We start from the raw sequence: 20,007 nt of genomic DNA, 5'->3' as shown, positions 1-20,007 counted from the left end.
TGGTAAAAAAGCTGCATTATTTCATTTCGTCTCGATTTTCTTGTAAAATAGACCACCACATCTCTTGGCAAATTTTTTTGACGAGCAATCCAAGAATTCACCCTAAAAACACGCTCTAATTCCAAATAAATTTCCTGTCCACAAGCCAGGGCATCCATGAGTGCGTCTGAAATTACTTGTCTTAAGTTCTCCTTTGGATACTCAGGTTCTCTTAATCTATCAGTAGGATTCATATGAAACACCCATTACATTCATTGGCAAGTTATGCAAAAAGTCAGAAAATCTAAAAGGCATGAATATTTCTTCCCTGAATAAATGTATATACATGAACAGTTAGTAAGTATTAAGTAGATGTATCTTGCCTCACTATCAGGAGGCTGTGAATTCGATCCTAGGTAGGGGCAGATATTTCTCTCTGAGCACAATGAGTAATTGTCTGCTACAAACTCCACACAGGCGTCTCGAAGGGCATCTGGCCAATAAACACTTGAGCTCCATTCAGTCGCCCTGACTCCACCCCAATGCAAGGAATTACTGGGTAGTTAAAAAAAAATCATAGTCCTAGAATACTGTACCTGCAGTTGAGAAAATGTTATTAAAAGCAAATTACTTAGATGACTTGTATAAACAAGTTGAACTGTAGGCTCCTTATTAAAGCACAAAATGAAAAGCAAACTAAACGTTTGCCAATTTAGAATAGAACTGAATTTTAATTATTTTGATAAAAAAATAGTACCTGTTGATTAGAATTTGAGTTTGAAGACAGTTTATTCAATTGATTTTTGAAAAGGATGTTTGTTTGAAAAGGAAGATCAACATATATCTTGTTAGTAATTATGATGGTACCTGTTGTGTTATATGGAGGTACTTCTTTGCTTCAGTTGTGAGTACAACTGAAATACGAGATATCCCTAAATTATTAAATTTTCATGGTTAATCTACAACTGGTTTTTTATTTTGTTTTTACTTATCCTTTCTCATTTGTTATAGAGAACAAGAGTAATAGTTCATGTGAATATGTAAATATGTATGTTCATTTAAATAACAGTTTTTATTTACAGGTGACTGCCTGAGTCATCCTAAAATATAGTTCTATGAGACCCAGAAAGTAAATTCAGTGTTATCATTCTTTGCATAAAATTTAAGTTGTTAGAGTACCAGTTGTTTCAGGGAAGGTATAGACCTTGAATATATTTGTTTTTGCAGAATGATTGGATTTCCATTCTACAAATGTGCTGGGTGAAAGCTGCTGTGATTTTGCTTCTTATTCCATAAATCCTCAAATATGTTTTTGGGGACTGGACAGTGGACCACATCATACCTTGTTCTGTCAGGTGTCCTTCTTTTCTTTTATATAGGGGAAGATTGCCCTTTGTGGATGATTCCCATTACCATTTGTACAAGTGATGATCCAATCCATGCCAAAATGCAAGTATTAATGGACAAGCCTGAGTTAACTTTAGTTTTGAAAGATGTGAAACCAGAGCAATGGATTAAGGTGAGTTATAATAAAAAAAAGTGTGTATATATAAACTCCCTAAGTGTATATAATTGTCCAACCTATTGTCTTATCTTATTCTTCCTAGTTAGTATCTTGATTAGTCGGGAGAAAAGAAAACAGTTAATTTTTATTCAGAGCTGCCTTGTTCTCTTAATGTAATGCCACCAATAGCCCATATACAAGGACACTGGAATTGTTTCTTTCATGTTCAGTTTATGACTTTTAGTATAAGCTTCCCATGTTAATTTATTTTGTTTGCTATTAAATGTTCAAATGTTTCTGTGGTTTTGTAAAAAACCTACTATAACATTATAGCTGTTATTGGTATTAGGAAAGATAACTAATGATCATGCATGATGGAGATGATTGTTGACTTGGTGATCCAGTTAAAGTTCATTGTTTAACAATTTCTCAGTAGAAATGGCTTTCCATTACAAATAGTTAACTGTGTGCATTCCTTACAGTTTTTGTCATCTCTAAGTGCTTAGATTTCTTGCTTCGTTGCTGGGCTTCTTTTAGTACTATAAAATTCTTCTCTAAGAATCTGATATTAAGTCATAATTATCTTGTCATAATTTTGCCAGAGATTATCACAATGTTGATAATCTAAACAATTGTCCTTAACTTCCTTCCCTTCCAATATTTGTTTTATAGGAGTAGCTTTTTCAGTGGCTGTTGTTTTGTCAGTATTTATCTAGAGTTTTGTAAAAGTTATTTCATTCTACTATATACAATAATGTATATCTCAAAATAATAGTAGTTCTGTATTCTAATACTATTATTTTGATATGCTATATTAAGCAATCCAGTATCCTTGACTAAAATAATACAAGTTTAGAAGATCTCTGTTAGTGTCCACATCACTTTAATTGCATAAGAGAAGTTATCATCACTTTGTTTACCAAAGTTAGAAATTCTTGACATATTTAATAGATAAGATGTTGGTTGCAGCATTGCTGAAAGAAATGTCAATTGATATCAAAACTGGGAAACTCTAGTTGTGCATCTTACCATTACTGCTCCTTTCTTTTGCCAAATGAGGTCACAATAATTCTCGGAGGGTTGTAAAGAGGAAATATATCAGTATTCTCCAATGATTTCTTGTGATATTTCCTGGGTTTAGGTTCAAGACTCAGTTTTTCCCAGATCATTTCTAAATTTAAATCTTACTGCATTGAGAAATCATAGTCCGATTCACTTGTAAGTTTGTCAGAGAAAATAAACACAAAAATTATGAAACATAAAATAAAATTTAAACAGTCAATATTAGCAACTATCTATAGTTGCAAACCATGTAGAGAATAATAGAAGATAGTGCCAGAAACTGTGGCCTAAAAGTTAATAGGTTATGAACAAGGTTCAGTTAAAAATGAATAATTAAGTGCAAATCATCCTCTTCATTTTAAACAAGATAAAAGTGAGGCCACGTGTAAAAGTTGCATTGCATCTTGGGTTTGAAGAGTCCCTTGATTTTGTCAAGTAATTTTAAAAAGGAATAGCTTGAACTTAATTTTATAGGATTCATTCATTCCTCTTAATACAGTTAATACAGTTATTTTTCCAGGTGATAAATCTAAAATATTAATAGGTATAAAATAAAAAGTAAAAGTATATATCCCTACAGTTAATAATAACAGACGGAGAAAACAATAAACAAAGCAATGTAGTCATTCCATATGTTGCAGGAATATCGGAAAAAGTCAGGAGGATCTTCAGCCAACACAACATACGTGCACACTTCAAACCTAAGAATACACTAAGGCAGAAGCTTGTCCACCTCAAGGATAAAACACTCAGACACAAACTGAGCAATGTGGTATATGCAGTGCAGTGAGCCATGTGCAGATGTGTACATTAGGGAAATGAAACAACAACTTCATAAATGTATGGCACAATATAGGAGAACAAACCCATCGGGACAAGAGTCAGCAGTCCATCTGCATTTAAAAGACAAAGGCCACTCTTTCGAAGACAGCAAAGTCCACATTTTGGACAGAGGGGACCGCTGGTTTGAAAGAGGAATCAAAGATCCCATCTATGTCAAAATTGAACAGCCCTCTCTGAACAGAGGGGAAAGGATCTGATATCGTCTATCTCCAGTCTACAACACAGTCCTTTCAACAGTTCCAAGAAGGCTCCACACCCATTTGCACTACTCAGGTGATCCTGAAGACACAGATAAGCCTCCAGGTAGCTTTGACAACTCGCTAAAAGAATGCAAATGAACAGCCTGTCTGCAAGGAATATAAATCCTTTCATTTCCCACCATCCACTCAGAGCTGAAGAAGCTTCTTGGATGAGAAGTGAAATGTCGTCAAAGAAAAACCAGAAAGTCCAGTTGCCTCGTGGAAAAGCATCTTTGGGTTATTTTAAAATAAAGGTAAATATATCTTGCTTTCATGCAGCAACCTGAAATTTAGCTACTGCACAAATAATCTCAAAGGAGAAGATCATGTAAAATTTATCTGGTCTCCATGTCACTAGTAACAATGAGCCAGCTGGAGAATTGTCAACTTCATAATTAAATAACTTTTATTTTGCTTTTGTCCTTGCTGGAACAACCCCTTTTTTTCTGAAGCTGGTGATAACAGAATGTGTTACAAATAGTTCTTGATTTTTGAGTGGTTGTTTAATGATTGTTCAGAGTTACAACAGCTCATGGGCCATAAAGCACTTCTGGGCATCATAAAATGTAATACTACCACCAGCAATCGTATGATTGCATTTACAACTGGTTGACAAGCACCCCATGATCACATGATTTCCATTTGTGGTCTTCTCTGCCTGCTTTCCCAGAAAGTCAATTGGAAAGCTGGCAGGAAAGCTTGCAGACAGAGGGAAAAGAGGGAGACCAAAATCCTTTGGCAGGCTGTAGGAACAGAGCAGAAATCTTTAGAATTTCTCCTCCATATAAATCTTCAGGATTTTCCCTCTCTGCTGAAAAAAATCCCCTTGTATATGGAAGTGAGGGGAAATCCTTTGGTAAGCAGGGATGTTAAAGAGCAAAAGAGCTGCATGGAGCTGAAATCCTGCAGTAGGCAGCTCTTTCACTCAATCCTCTTAATGACTTAGGAGATCACTTAACAACTACAAGCAGGAATGCTGGAATTGCTGCTATTGAGCAAATTGAGGGGGACCTATCTTCAAGACCTTTAGAACCTAGTTCCAAGCAAAAGCCACTAGATAAACAATCATATAAGGAGGTAGGGAGTAAAGAGAAAAAAGAAAAAAAGGGAAAACACAAGTAGAGAGTGATTGAAAGGATGGAAAACCCAGATACAAAGTAGAGATGTAAGAAACACAATGAAGACCCATAAAGGACTCAAATTCCTATACACAAATGCTAAAGTTTAAGGAACAAACAGGTTGAATTTGAGGTACTAGTACATGAAGGTAAATATGATATAGTTGCCATTACTGAAACATGATGGGATGAAACTCATGACTGGAATGTATTGATGGAAGGATACAAACTATTCAAAAAAAAAAAAAAACAGACTTAGCAAAAGAGGAGGTAGAATTGCATTATATATAAAAGATCACTACATCTCTACAGAAATCCACAAAACCAAGGATGAAAACCTCCTAGAGTCTGTATGAGTCAATATAAAAGGAAAAAAAGAATGACATTGCTGTATATGTATATTACAGGCCACCCAACTAAACAGAAGAAATATATGAACTTTTTGCTAAACAATTAACAAATTGTATGAAGGAAATATACCACAGTAGTAATGGAAGACTTTAACTACCCTGATATCAACTGGGAGACAAACTGCAGCAAATGGGAGATCAAACAGATTCCTAATCAACCTAGCTGACAACTTTGTCATCCAAAAGGTAGAGGAGGGAACTAGAGGAAAAGCTACACTAATTCTTACTAATAGAGAAGACGTGATAGAGGGAGTTGAACTTGCTGGAACTTTGAGCAAGAGTGACCACATCAAATTGGAATTCAGTATAATGCAAACACAAGCAGTAGGCCATAATCCAGTCAGTGTCTTAAACTTCAGAAGAGCTGATTTTAACAAACTCAGAGAAAATCTAAGAAAAATTCCATGGATGAAAATCCTGAAGGGTAAAATAATTCAAGAAGCGTGAGAAACTCTGAAAAATATGATCATAAAAGCCCAGTCCAGCACAATACCACTGAAAAAGAAAATAAGAAATCCAAGAAGAAACTAGCATGGTTGCACAAAGATCTCTCTGATATACTGAAAGACAAAAAGGGCAAATATAAAAAATGGAAAGAGGGACATATAATTAAGGCAGGGTATCAGCAAATAGCCCGAATCTGCAAAGATAAAGTCATGAAAGCAAAGTCTCAGAATGAACAAAGACTTGCAACAAAAGTCAAAGATAATAAAAAAAAAGCTTCTTTCAACATATAAATAACAAGGAAAAAGTCAAGGAAACAGTAGGTCCTCTTAAGAGAGAAGGTGGCAAGGAAGTAATAGGCAGTAGAAAGGAGAGCTGCTTAATTCATTCTTTGAATCAATCTTCATGCAAAAGGAAACTATAGCTCAACCTATCAAAAACATAACTGTAAAAGACAGACTAGGAATAAAAATTACAATAAGCAAGATAATGGTAAGAGAACAGCTGTCTGGTCTTGATGAATATAAATCATTGGGCCCTGATAGATTACATCCCAGAGTTCTGAAGGAACTGGCAGATATTATCTCAGAACAATTGTACCATATCTTTCAAAAATCCTGAAACAGCTGATGTGGTTCCCATCTTCAAAAAAAGGGGAAAACAACAGACCCAGGAAACTGCAGACCAATCAGTCTAACATCAATACCTGGGAAGATAGTGGAAAAGATAATCAAAAAACAGATCTGCGAACATCTAGAAAAAAATAAAGATATAACTAAAAGCCAGCATGGATTTGTTAAAAATAAACCATGCCAAACCAATCGTATTTCATTCTTTGACAAAGTAAGTAAATTAATAGACCAGCGAAATGCTATGGATATAGTATACTTACAGCAAGGCATTTGACAAAGTAGGCCACAACCTACTTGGTAACCTAGAAAAATGTGGCATAGAAAGCATCACCACCGGATGGATTTCTAACTGGCTGACAAACCATATTCAGTGAGTTGTCCTTAATGGTGCTACATCTACATGGAGGGAAGTAAACAGTGGGATACCACAAGGTTCTGTCTTAGGCTCAGTACTCTTCAATATATTCATAAATGACTTAGATGAGGGAATAGAAGGGGAACTTATCAAATTTGCAGATGACACAAAACTGGCAGGAATAGCTGCCCCAGAAGACAAGCTCAGAATCCAAAAATATCTTGACAGACTTGAACAATGGGCCCTATCCAACAATATAAAATTTAATGTGGAGAAAAGCAAGTTTTATATGTAGGCAAGGAAAAACCAAAGGTACAAGTACAAATTAGGTGAAACCTGGTTTAAAAATAATAACTGTGACAGGGATCTTGGAGTCCTAGTGGATGAGTACTTAAATATGAGCTAGCAGTGTGTGACAACAGCCAAAGAAGCTAATACAATCCTTGGCTGTATAAACAAAGGCATAGAATCAAATCATGTGAAGTATTAGTACTGCTTTATAAAGCTTTAGTAAGATCACACCTGGAATACTACATCCAATTTTGGTTACCACATTACAAAAAAGATGTTGAGACTTTGGGAAAAAGTGCAAAGAAGAGCAACTAAGATGATTAAAATCCTGGAGACAGAAGAACAATTGCAGGAATTGGGTATGGCCAGTCTAGAGAAAAGGACTAGGGATGATATGATAGCAGTATTCCAGTATTTGAGAAGCTGTCATAAAGAAGAGATGGTCAACTTATTTTCCAAAGCACCAGAAGGCAAGACAAAAACAATGGATGGAAAGTAATCAAGGAGAGAAGCAACTTGGAATTAAGGAGAAACTTCCTAACAGTGAGAACAATTAACCAGTGGAACAGCTTGCCTTCAGATGTTGTAGCTGCTTCATCACTGGAATTTTTTAAGAAGAAACTGGACAGTCACTTGTCTGAAATGGTATAGGGGGCTCCTTCTTGAACAGGGTTTTCGACTAGAAGATCTCCAAGGTCCCTTCCAGCTCTATTCTGATTCTGAAATCAGTCTTGTGAGCATCTCACTTAATTATCACATCACTCTGTGAACAAGATTTCAGTCTCAATTATGGTCGTAAATTGAGGGCTACCTGTATTGTTAGACATTATTAAATCTTGCCATGTTATTCTATTCTCTATATTTGGTTTAATGTGTTGGATGTCATTGTGTATTCTTTCCAACTGCTAACTGAATCTCACTCCCAATGTTTTCAGCTAAATCTGGGAACTGTGGGATTTTATCGGACACAATACAGTCCTGACATGCTGGAGAGTTTACTTCCAGCTATCCGTGATCTCTCCTTACTCCCTGTGGACAGACTAGGGCTGCAGAATGATCTCTTTTCCTTGGTAAGTGGATATCTCTTTCCTTTTGTTAATATTTTTCCCTCGGCTTTTTATCTTGTCTCCTTTTTCTTTCTCCTTCAAGAATCATACTACATCTGGAGGCACAATATATTTTCAATTAATGAACTTCATATATCTGCAGTCCTAGTCTTAAACTTTTAACTGTAGTGCTGTTTTCTAATAAATTGCTTCTGATTTCATGTCAGTAGCTTTAAGTATGGAATACACTGAAGCATGAATAAATGACATATATAAAGTACCAGATGGAAATCCAAACACCCCTGAGAAATATTCTGCAAGCTGAATATTTTTTTTTATTTAAAGTGCTATGAAAGGTTGATTCCTGCTATTTCTATTATTTTTCATTACTAGCTGTACCCGGCCACGTGTTGCTGTGGCTCAGTCTGGTTAGCGTGTGTTGCTTTTACGTCCAACAGATGGCACTGTTTTTCAAAAACATGTTTTTACCTGTCACAGGTGTGACATCTATATAATAGTAGGTATATAAAAACGCGCATATTCAAATGCAACGTTGTGTCAAAATTTCAAAGCAATCGGTGAAGAACTTTCGGAGATTTAAGATTTTGAAAAAAACAAACATTTACATTTTTATTTTCTTGGAAGCAAACTTCTGGTATTTTATATAAGATGTATCTGGGATTTTGTAACTATTGGTTACTCTGCTAGCAACTTTTTATTTTTAAGAACAAGTATGGAATTCCCCACCAAGTGCTAAACTGTGCCATTGCTGAGTGTGGAATTATATGATTTTGTCACTATTTTATATTCCAAACAACTCGCTGTATTGTTTTCAGAGATGTTTTTAGAATCAGGATATTAAATTGAATGACTTCCACAATTTTCCTTTTTGTTTCATACCACCTCAATAAACCAGAGTAGATTGATTTCAGGGTTGTTAATTTCAACTCAAAATTAATTTGGCTCCTTCTTTAGAGATGGTAGGTATTCTTCAAATATTAATGCTTTATGATTGATAATGATAAAATATAATGTAACGCTGAAATCTTAGGGGCTTGTGAAGGATTTGGTGACACACATTCACTTAATGGAGAGTACCAGTCGATCAGTTTGAACTTTTCAATCACCAAAGTGATTTGAATTGCTTTCAAGTTCATGCGGTAACTATTATCAATTGCCACATCCACAAATACACTACAGGTAATTCTTGACTTACGACCAGTTACTTAATGACTATTTGAAATTATGACAGATTTTTTTAAAAAGCTATTTACAACAACTATCCCTCCCCCTATCGTTTTGTGATCACATTACTATTGGAGGAATTTTGTGATCACAAGAATGTGATTTGTGATTATTTTTTTTGCCAATTTTCAGCTAAAATACCATTGGATATGCTGGATTCTCTTTATGACCATATGATTCTCTTAATCATCATGTGATTCACTTAACAAATGTGGAGACTTGCCTGTAAAAAATAGTGGTAAAATCGAGTCCAGCCATATGACTTATGACTGCAACACTTACAGCTGAAATTCCAGGGTCCATTGTGGTCGTAAGTTGAAAACTACCTATAGCTGTAAATGTTTGGCAGCTAGAATTTTCAGTAACTGCCTGAGTTTTTGAAATCATAGAAATAGCAATATTCTTCTGTTGTTGTTTACTACTTTCGTATATGGCTTGGATTGATAGAAGTTTCTGGCTCTGTATTGACATTCTACCTCTTGTTAGACATACTCTAAATGACTCTGTATAATTTATAACAAGGAGCCAGGTGTTCTACAACCATTATCCATATGAGAAAAGTCTACATAGCTTTTTCTTTTGGTAAGATTGAATATTTCTTTTGGTTTGGAGTGTAACTTACTTGTTTTTCTTCTCTCAGGCCAGAGCTGGAATTATTAGCACTGTAGAGGTTCTAAAAATCATGGAAGCTTTTGTGAATGAGCCCAACTATACTGTCTGGAGCGACCTAAGCTGTAACCTGGGGATTCTCTCAACTCTCTTGTCCCACACAGACTTCTACGAAGAAATTCAGGCATTCATCCGTGATATCTTTTCACCAATAGGAGAAAAACTGGGCTGGGACCCCAGGCCTGGTGAGGGTATGAAGAATTATGAATACTTTGATCCTTCATTATTTTAGTTTTATCTTGCCCCTTTTGGTTATCAGAGACTTATATTTCCAAAATATTTAGGAATAGGGACCAACTTTGATAGTTTCCCCTGGAAATTGGTTTCTAAGGCTTGCTATGGATTTTTTTGCAATTTCAGATGGTTGAACTGCTGAGGGTCTGGTTTCTGCTTGGAATAAGGTAGAAGACCCAGAGTCAGTAGAATTAATCAGAAGTAAGATTGTATTAGTAATCATACCCTACAGTATACCAGTTATTTCTTTCATCTTCATTTCATCTATTCCAGGTATTACGTATGATGTACAGATAGATTGGATATATTAAAAATATTCAGAATATGGTCCATGTGGTTCTTCTAGATTTCTCAGCAGCATTGGTACCATTAATTAAAATGTATTGTTGGATTAATTATATAAATTGGGCTTAAGAAGCAGAATACTGTTGCCAGAACAATAGTATAAGAAGTGTGTTGCTTTTTCACTTCTATCTGAAGTTGCTTGATCTGTTCAGGGTATGCCAGTGAAGACAAAAAATCTGGCAACGTAGGTCAGAAGATTCTTATAATGAGAAGAAGGCAGCAAGCTTTGTTCAAAGTTCAAAGCAGCAGAAGCAAAACCAGAAATTTGAAGGAGTAGCCTTAGAAATAATCAGGAGGAAAGATCTTCTTGTCACCACTTCCAAATTTTCTTTCTCCAATTTGATGAGGATTCATTCAAGAGAATGATGATATTGCTGGAGATTGTCATCTGGGGCCATGAGTTATTAGCACGTGTATGATATCCAGCTATACTTCTGGGTTCCATTTATGCACTGTAGAGAATCTGTAGAGTTCTAAAACTGTCTGAATGTGAACAGATTGAAATTTAATTCAGAAAACACCGAGGTGCTGTCACTTACAAACTAATCCTCTGGCTGAGTATTCACAAGTAGTCTTTGATATGCTTTTGGTTCCTTGAAAAACGCAGCACTTTATAGTACTTGGATAAACTGAATTGTAGTTTAAGCTGGTATACAGTCTATGAGTTCATCTGGAGCAAGTGAATTTTGCTTTACGTTTTCTAAATGATATATGGAATTGATTGTTATAATACATTTTATACCTAGATTTCTTTAAAGATAATATAGAAATTTTAGTTGATTCAGAATGAAGTGATCTGAGTGATGGGGTATGACAAACTAGATGGACCTAGCGATTTCTGTATGTTATCGAATGGTAGTTTACCATACACTTTCAAACTTGATCTAAGATGAAACTTAATTTTTAAAATTCTATACTGTTTATGATTAAATTTGCCTTAAATCTTGATCCTATTTTTAAATCAGGAATAGAGAATAGTCTTTGACTTCACTTATTAAAAGAAACCTTTTTCGTAATAGTGAGGATGTGCAATGGCCTGGTAAGGATTAGAACTAACTTGCAGAGAAACAGAGCAGAACTGGGTCTACAGCTGCCTCCTTTGTGATCCTAATTAACCTTTGAATATATCCATTACTGCCCCCCCCCAAAAAAAAAACACCCAATGACGGAGCAGCAGAAATGATGTTTCTTTAGTGACTCTACTTTATTGCATTACTAAGAACCCTTCTTTAATCCTGGTAAAGAGTGCTGACTATTAACAACCAGCAAATTCTAGGCACACTAGATTAGCCAAAATCAAACAGGATTATGTCTGTGGAGATTCTCATTCATTCAGGTCATTATTGTTCCAAAGGTGCTTTTTCAAAAGACAACCAGACTTTGTTTTTCCTTGAAAACTTTTCGCTTCTCATCCAGAACTGAAGAACTTCTTGGCACAAATAAGATTATACAGATTGAAGTCTATATATGATTTGCTACATAAAAATCACAGTATAGCTTAGCATATCATGGGAACCTGATCATTGTATTAGACAAGCATTTACAGTGCAGTACACTGTTGCAATTCAATTGATAGTACCTCTCTCAAGCAGTTGCTTCTGTTATATAAGTCAGCATACTTTTCTTTGACGATTCAGTCCAGATAATTTTTTTATGGAAATTGTTGATGTTGAGTTCATTTTCTTTCATTAATGCTATTAATAGTCACAGACATATCAAGTTTTTTGCAGATCTAGGACATAACCTTTGAAACTGGCATTCATGATAGTTGCTGAAAGAAATTGTTGAGAGTATAGGAAATGAAGGACTGAATATTTTACAGAACACTTCCTAGATTTCATGCTCAAGATATTGGGAGTCCTTTAAAGTTCGGATTCTGTGATCTTGTTCAAAATCATACTATGTATGTACAATAAAGCTTTTTAAAATACAACTTTCTTATTTTTTTATTATTTTCTATCAGGTCATCTAGATGCACTTCTGAGAGGTTTAGTTTTGGGCAAGCTTGGAAAAGCTGGACACAAGGCAACTTTGGAAGAAGCTCGGCGACGGTTTAAAGATCATGTGGAAGGGAAGCACATCCTGTCTGCTGATCTAAGGAGTTCTGTAAGTTGCTTTCAAACATTTTGTTTTGCAGTAGTTCTGAGTTTTTCACATAATCTTCTTGATTCAAATTCTGCCTTTCATACAAGGCTGATTAACATGTAATTACTCTGCTTTGGGTTCTTTCCTGGTGATGGAACAGTAATGTCTTTTTAAGCAGTTTTCCATCATCTCTCCCCAGTCTACAGTCAGAAATTTCCTTTCCCTAAAATGTTAGATACAACCATAGCCTATATAGGACAAATGCTAGTAGAATAGTTGCATTTTTTTAAATTCCTCAGACTAGCTTTGAGTAGAGATAGGTTAAACTTTGGAGGTTGAAATGTAAAAAGGGAAGGATGTCCTAAGCTGACTGATAGGAATACAATCATAGAAAGTAGGTTACTTTACTTTAAAATTATTTTTCTTTCCAGGTATATGTAACTGTTTTGAAACATGGTGATAGTATAACCTTAGATACTATGCTAAAGGTACGTATGCTTTGTATTTCTGAGCATGTAAAAATCATGGGGTCGCGATGGATCGGACATGACTTCGCAATTAACAATAACAAAAATCTATGGAGAATATACTGTGCCAATGTGCAAGATGTCCATAGATGCCTTGCAGTTTTAATTACTGTAAACTTTTAATTGGCTCTGTCCCATGTGAATAACAGTAGATAGCTTTAGAAATACTCAGTTTTAAATATTATTACAGTGGAAGAGATTTAAAATTATGCTTGGATCCCTCTCATTGCAATGGAATAGATTTAAAATATTAGTTAATATTTTTAAGTTTTTCTCCTTCTTTTTCTCTTTCTTTTATATTTAGCCTTGTTATTTCTTCCTGAGAATGAGGGAGAGATCAGTTTTATAAATTAAATAAGGTTTGGTTAATGACAGACCCTCCCCCAAATTACAGGGTATAATTAATACATATACATTGTCAATTTTTTTTTTTTACAAATTGGCCATTGCAACAAAGGGATCTGTAGCCTTTCAGATGTTGCTGGACTTTCAGCTTTGTTTGGCCTAGTGAGAATTTTAGCTCAACAGTATCTGAGGAAGAAGGACTAAGACTCTGTTTGAAAGTTGCATATGAGGAGCCCTTTTGCAGATCTTAGTGTCAACGTTCCGACTAATGAAACCACATAAAGCTGAACTCTGAGGCTTAAGGTTTCCTCAAAGCACTTGTTTATTGGATACATAATATTGACACAGTCAAAAGTGAAACCAATTCTGAAGTTTCCCTAGAGATTCAAAGTAACTAAAAGTAACTCCCCTCTCCTCTTCGATGCAATGACTCATGCTACCCAATGAAAACAATTAGCAGGCTTCTCAATTCATCTTCACTCTTCTTTTCTGCACCTGTGGGAATGACCTTGGTTCCCATGGGACTGCTCAATGTTTTCACTAGCGATACAAAGCCATACTACTTCCCCCTTCTTCCCCCATCTGTGTGGCAACTCAAAACAAAAAAGATGGCTTCAGCCAGGTTCGTTTCAGAAGTTGACAGTCGGACCCCCAAAAGGGAAAGGACTTCCAGCAAAACAATAAGCATAAATGCACATTAATATCATACTAATCTTCTGATGGTTCCCTAGGCTTTTGGAGATGTTTGTTATGAAATTTATTTATTAATCTTTCTGCCATTACGTCTTTACTCTTTACCCAGGTAGCTTCTGACAAAGGGTAGACCTTCCATTGAATTAGATACTGTAGTTTTCCCTTGTACAACCTAGAGTCAAGAATCTGTTTTATTTCATAATGGGTATCACCCTCCACTATGATGGACCCTAGGCCGGTTCGGGGTATTGGCCTCAAGGTTGTTTCTGTAACTGGTTTCAACAAATTGCAATGGAAAACTGGATGTATTTTCCCCAATAGTTGTGGGAACCTTAACTGAACTGGACAGGGTTAATAATCTTTACAACGGGAAAAGGACCAATGAATTTGGGTCCCACCTTCTTGCAAGGCAATTTTAATCTTAAGTATTTGGTCGAGAGTTAGACCTTCTCTCCTATATGAAACAGTCTCTGGGGAGATCGCCTATTACCTGCCTGCTCCTTATAAATTTTTGCGGCTTTTTCCAAACTTGTTTAATGTTCGCCCAAATGCTGTGCAGTGTGTTTACCCATTTGATTAGTGTCTATGAGGAGGGGGGCTCCTGAAGGTACTCTGGCATGGGCACTGCCTGTTGCTACTTTAAAGAAAGTAAGACCGGTACTGCTGCGCACCGTATTGTTGTATGCTACTTCAGCAAAAGGCAGGAGGTCTGCCCAGTTAGTTTGCTGATAATTAATATAACATCTCAACTATTGCTCCACTATTGCGTTCTCTCGTCCAGTGGCTCCATTCGTACTCAGATGAAAAGCCAAGCTGAATCCCTGGGTGGACCCAATCAGTTTTACAAACTCCTGCCAAAACTTTGAGGTGAACTGGACCCTCCGATCTGGTATGATTCTTCTCAGAGCTCCATAGAGCTGGTAGATACGCTTCAGGAACAGTTTCACTACTTTCTGAGCAGAGGGGAGACCAGGACAGGTTATAAAGTGAACCTGCTTTGAAAAGAGGTCAATGACAGTCCAAATCATGGTGGTTCCGCTGTTTTCAGGGAGTTCGACAATAAAATCCATTGCAATTTCTTCCCAGGGCTGGGATGGTTCCGCTACTTGTTGTAATAGTCCATGGGGTCTTACAGGTCTTCATAGCAGCACAAATTGCACAGCTTTTAACATAGTTTTCAATGTCTTTTTTCATTCCAGGCCACTAGAACTGCTGTCTTACTAAATGCAAAGTTTTTAAGAATCCAAAGTGACCAGCTTGCTTAGCATCATGGCTCCATTGCAGGGCCTGGACCTTGAGGGTGCTGGGAAGGTACAATTTGGAACCTTTCCATGCTAATTCATTCCTATAGGTTTACAGCTGTTTGTTGTCTCTAAACCAGGGGTCGGATTTCAATTCAGTTCTGAGTTTCTGGATCAATTCGCTGTCAGAACTGATTGATTGCTTTTGGGTTTGATGCCTGATGGTTACTTGAGAGGCTTTTTGAAGGGAGAAGATGATAGCATTTACCACCTTCTCTCAACGGCTCTTGTACTGTGGCATCCTAGATAAGGCATCAGCTAGGAATTTCTTTCCTCGAGGAATGTATTTGAGAGAAAAGTTAAAATGATTGAAATGCTGTGCCCATCAAACTTGTTTAGGAGATAATTTGGATGGGGTTTTGAGCACTTTGAGGTTTTTATGGTCAGTCCACACTTCAAAGGGTATTTTACTCCCCTCTAGGAAGTGGCACCAGGTTATCAATGCCCATCACATAGCAAATGCCTCCTCTCATACAGCCCAACGCCGTTCTGTGTCAGTGAGTTTTCTTGAGGTATATGCACAAGGTTGCAGCTCCCCCATGTCATTTTTCTGAAGAACTGCACCCACAGCAACATAATTTTCATCTGCTTGAATGATGAACTGTTCCTCGGGATCGGGATGTTTCAGGATTGGCTCTGCTGCGAACAATCTTTTGAATTGTTCAAATGTTGCTTGGCACTCCATAGTCCACTTTAAAGGTCCACTTTAAAGGTTTTGAAGAGTTCGGTAATCGGTAAGGTTATTTTTGCGAAGGAAGGGATGAACTATGGATAGAAGTTAGCAAATCCAAAAAAACCTTTGCAGTTACTTATGGGTTCAAGGGGGCTGCCATTCCAGAACGTCTTTGACCTTCTCTGGGTCCATCTCCACCCCTTCACTCGATATTCAATACCCCAGGTAGTTGAGGCAAGTTTGATGGAACTCACATTTTGACAGTTTGTCATAAAGTTTGCTTTTAAGCACCTCACAAACTAGTTTGATATGCTCCTCCATCGTCTCTGTAAAGATGAGGATATCGTCAAGATAAACTGAAAACCCCTTTTACAGGTGATTATGTAGCACTTCATTTATCAACTGATGAATACTGTATGAGCCCTCTGGAGACCAAAAGGCATCATTCTGAATTGGAAGCTTCCCAGCGGGCAATTAAAGGCGGTCTTCCATTCATTCCCTTCCTTAATCCTTACTCAGTAGTAAGCCTCCTGCAAGTCCAGTTTAGTAAAAATCTTTCCCTTTGCCAGATGGGCCAACATGTCTCCTTATCGGGAAGGGGGTACATGTTCTCCACGCTAACAGCATTTAAGCCTTTAAAATCCACGCACAGTCTCAGAGTCCCACCTTTTTTCTCTTTGAACAACAAAAGGGCAACCCCGTGTGATTTTGCTGGCTAGATGAAATCCCTAGCCAGGTTCTTAACAAAGTATTCTCGTAGTTCAGTCATTCTCTGGGGATCATGGAATACATCTTTGGCTTGGGGAGTTTCACCCCTGGCAAGATTTCTATTGCATAGTCAGTAGCTTGGTGAGGGGAAAGCACGTCACATTCTTTCTCTCTAAACACATCAGCTAGGTCCCGGTATTCACTAGGGATAAGTTGGACCCTGGTAATCGCTCAGTGGCAATTTTCAAAGTCTCAAGTCAGTTTCTGCCTGGCCCCAGTGGGATGACTTCTCTCTCTTAGCTGTCATAAAGAGGTGGTAGGGGCACAATTCTTAACCTCATAGTTCTCACTCCGTTTTCCCACCATATGGTAGGTCACCACTAATCAAACTAAGCCAGCCCCAGGATTACAGCCTCAGTCATTTTGGAGATCACTACAAACTGGATAATCCTCCAGTGCTGTCCTATCTCCAGCCATATTGGTTCAGTTAGGTGTGTCGTAATTAACAACCCAGCTCAACAACCCAGTTTGACCAGCTCAAACCTCATGGCTAGGGACAGTTTCTTGGCTCGGATTCCTAGCTTAAGCTAGGAGGTTAATCAGGCATCGAGTGCAGCCTGAATCTACTAGGACTTCTAATTCTGTTTGGGCCCCTGTTTTAGGGACTATGAATTTAGCAGGGAGGGCAAAAGGAGGGATGGTTTGACTCATCATCGGATCGTTCTCACCTTTGTCATCACTGTCATACAGGCATTGGCGTTCAACTGGAGTTCTCTCTCTCACCCTCTCAGACCTCAACAGGTTGGCTTTGATGTACCCAGTTGTCCTCTCACAGCCCCGTTGCTGTGGCTTTTTTGATTTTGAGATGGTAGCTGGGGTGGTCTTTCCCTGGGGAGCTGGCGCTAGGCATTTGGCTGCCCGGTGTCTCTATTGGTTGCACCTGAAGCACTTGATAGGAGGTCCAGTAGGAGCCTGGGAGGTACTAGCATCGGAAGCCGTGGTTGGTCGCTGTCCAAACTGGCATCTTTCTTGGCTTCACCTGGGCTTTGATTCAGGGGCGCTGGGCTTCTTGTAGCGCTTCAGTTCGATGTCTAAGGTCATTGTCATCCAGTATCACTCCCAGATCTGCTCAGGAATCCCCTGGTAGGTGCAGGCCTGATATAGGTCATGATCCAAATTGTCCTTAAAACAGTGGATAAGTAATCACTCCAGCCACTGCCTTATTCTGCCTGCAACTTTTTGGAATTCTTGCACAAATTCCTTAGCCAGGTGGCCCCTTTGCTTCAGGTTGCGTATTTCCACCTCGGCTTGCCGGGTTTGGGAGTCATCCTCAAACCTGGCTCTCAGCTTTTCTAGGAGAAGGTTTATGTTCTCCAGCTCCAGTGCATCCTCATTGTGGAGTTTGGTCACCCACTTCGCAACTTCCCCTTCTACGCTTCCTGCCATCACTCTCTCGTCAGGGTAGTCAAGAGCATAGCGATTCAGGTGGGCCCATACTTGGTTCATAAAGAACACCAGCCTATCCAGATGCCAGTCAAAGGTAACTCTGATTGGTGGTGGATCCACAGGGGGTGGAGGTGCCCAGTGTGGTAGGTGCCAGGCAAGCCCCTAGTACTGAGGCCGCAGTTGAGGTTAAGTCTATCTCTGGAACACTCTCTGTTGCCCAACTCGGCTTGCAGCTTGCTGAAGGTGTGGGGGGGCTTTGCCTGGATCCTGCGCTCGATGCTGCGGCCGGTTTGGGGAGTAGGGAGGCAGCACGAGCTATAGAAACAAGACTTGGGCTCCGGCGGGTAGGAAGTGACTACATTGCCCTGGCTTCAGCTGAGACTACATAGCGTCTGATCGGGGTTACTTCCCTGACATCCAGCCGGTCGAATTTCTCATCCTTTTGACCGAGTGACCATGTAGCGTCATCAGATACTTCCATTCCCAGCCAGCCAGCCTCTTCACCCTGCGCTTGGGCATAAGGGGTAGAGAGCCATGGGTAGCGATCAAGGGAAACTCAGCCTTGATAGCCTTGAGATCTTCCTTAGGGCGGTAAAGGTCTACGACAGCTAGAGCTTCCTCCCATATCACTGGCCTGTCAGATTTGTCCGTACAGATTTTCAGCCATGCTCTGGTTAGCAGGGCTCTGTCCATAGCCTGGGCGGCCATCCAGGTTACATCTGCAAATGTAGTTCTGGAATTGGCTGCTGCTTCCTCCTTTTTTCTCCATCCTGGAATCTTCCCTGAGTCTTCAGCAGTCTCCCAAAAGAATTGGGTAGAGGGTCGGGGCTCAGAATCCCAGGATCACTCAACACTAACCTACTATCTTAGAGCAACTCTTTGGAAAGTTGGGTTAATGTCAACGTTCTGACTAATGAAACCACAAAAAGCAGAACTGTTGAGGCTTGAAGTTTCCTCAAAGCACATGTTTATTGGATACATAATATCGACACAGTCAAAAGTGAAACCAATTCTGAAGTTTCCCTAGAGATTCAAAGTAACTAAAAGTAACACTCCCCTCCCCTCTACAATACAATAAATCATGCTACCGAATAAAAGCAATTAGCAGGCTTCTCAATTCGTCTTCGCTCCTCCTTCCTGCACCTGCGGGAATGGTCTTGGCTCCCATGGAACTGCTTAATGTTTGACTAGCGATACAAATAGCCATACTATTTCCCCCTTCTCCCCCCATCTATGTGGCAACTCAAAACGAAAAAGATGGCTTCAGCCAGGTTCGTTTCAGAACTTGACACTTAGGCTGCAAATTGCCGCCTTTATATCACAACTTTAACAATTTTCGCCTATCATATTCCTTTGTCTGCAATGTTTGTTCCCCATTATTTTTCTAAAACTCATTTTCTTTCTAGTTAGCAAGCTAGTTGGTTTCCACATCTATTCATGGGACAAAGATTTGTCCCTACCATAGAGTAACTTTTCTTGACCTCTGGTTGTACTAAGTTCTGCAGAAGAGTGTCAACCTAAGTGGCATATTTAAATAGCACAGTTCAAAACAAATACCATTAACAGAGATGATTTGGAAATTACTCCCATAGCCATTATTATTATTATTATTTTTTATTATTTTAATTTGTATACCGCCCTTCTCCCATAGGACTCAGGGCGGTTCACAGCATATTAAAAACAAATAATATACCCAAAATACAAAAAATACACAATACAAAAATACAAAAATACAAAAGAATAAACCCCGATAAAAGCCGAATTAAAACCAAATATTATCAGCTGTGTTTCCAATTAAAATACTTTTAAAATT

At 38.2% G+C, this 20,007-nt stretch overlaps 1 protein-coding gene across 1 annotated transcript in view; it reads left to right on the top strand.

The window, feature by feature from the left end:
- Positions 1–20,007, top strand: part of NPEPPS (aminopeptidase puromycin sensitive) — a 121,028-nt gene that overhangs the window by 90,562 nt on the left and 10,459 nt on the right. The window contains exons 15-19 of the mRNA XM_015810449.1: positions 1,359–1,498; positions 7,813–7,947; positions 9,809–10,028; positions 12,380–12,522; positions 12,933–12,989. Coding sequence (XP_015665935.1) covers positions 1,359–1,498; positions 7,813–7,947; positions 9,809–10,028; positions 12,380–12,522; positions 12,933–12,989 — 695 coding nt within the window. The remainder of the gene's footprint in view (positions 1–1,358; positions 1,499–7,812; positions 7,948–9,808; positions 10,029–12,379; positions 12,523–12,932; positions 12,990–20,007) is intronic.

This window comes from Protobothrops mucrosquamatus, unplaced genomic scaffold (genome assembly GCF_001527695.2).
Source record: "Protobothrops mucrosquamatus isolate PMUCROS unplaced genomic scaffold, P.Mucros_1.0 scaffold10, whole genome shotgun sequence".
Lineage (NCBI taxonomy): Eukaryota > Metazoa > Chordata > Lepidosauria > Squamata > Viperidae > Protobothrops > Protobothrops mucrosquamatus.
The sequence above is the reverse complement of the archived record's forward strand: the minus strand, read 5'-3'. Positions and strand labels throughout refer to the sequence as shown.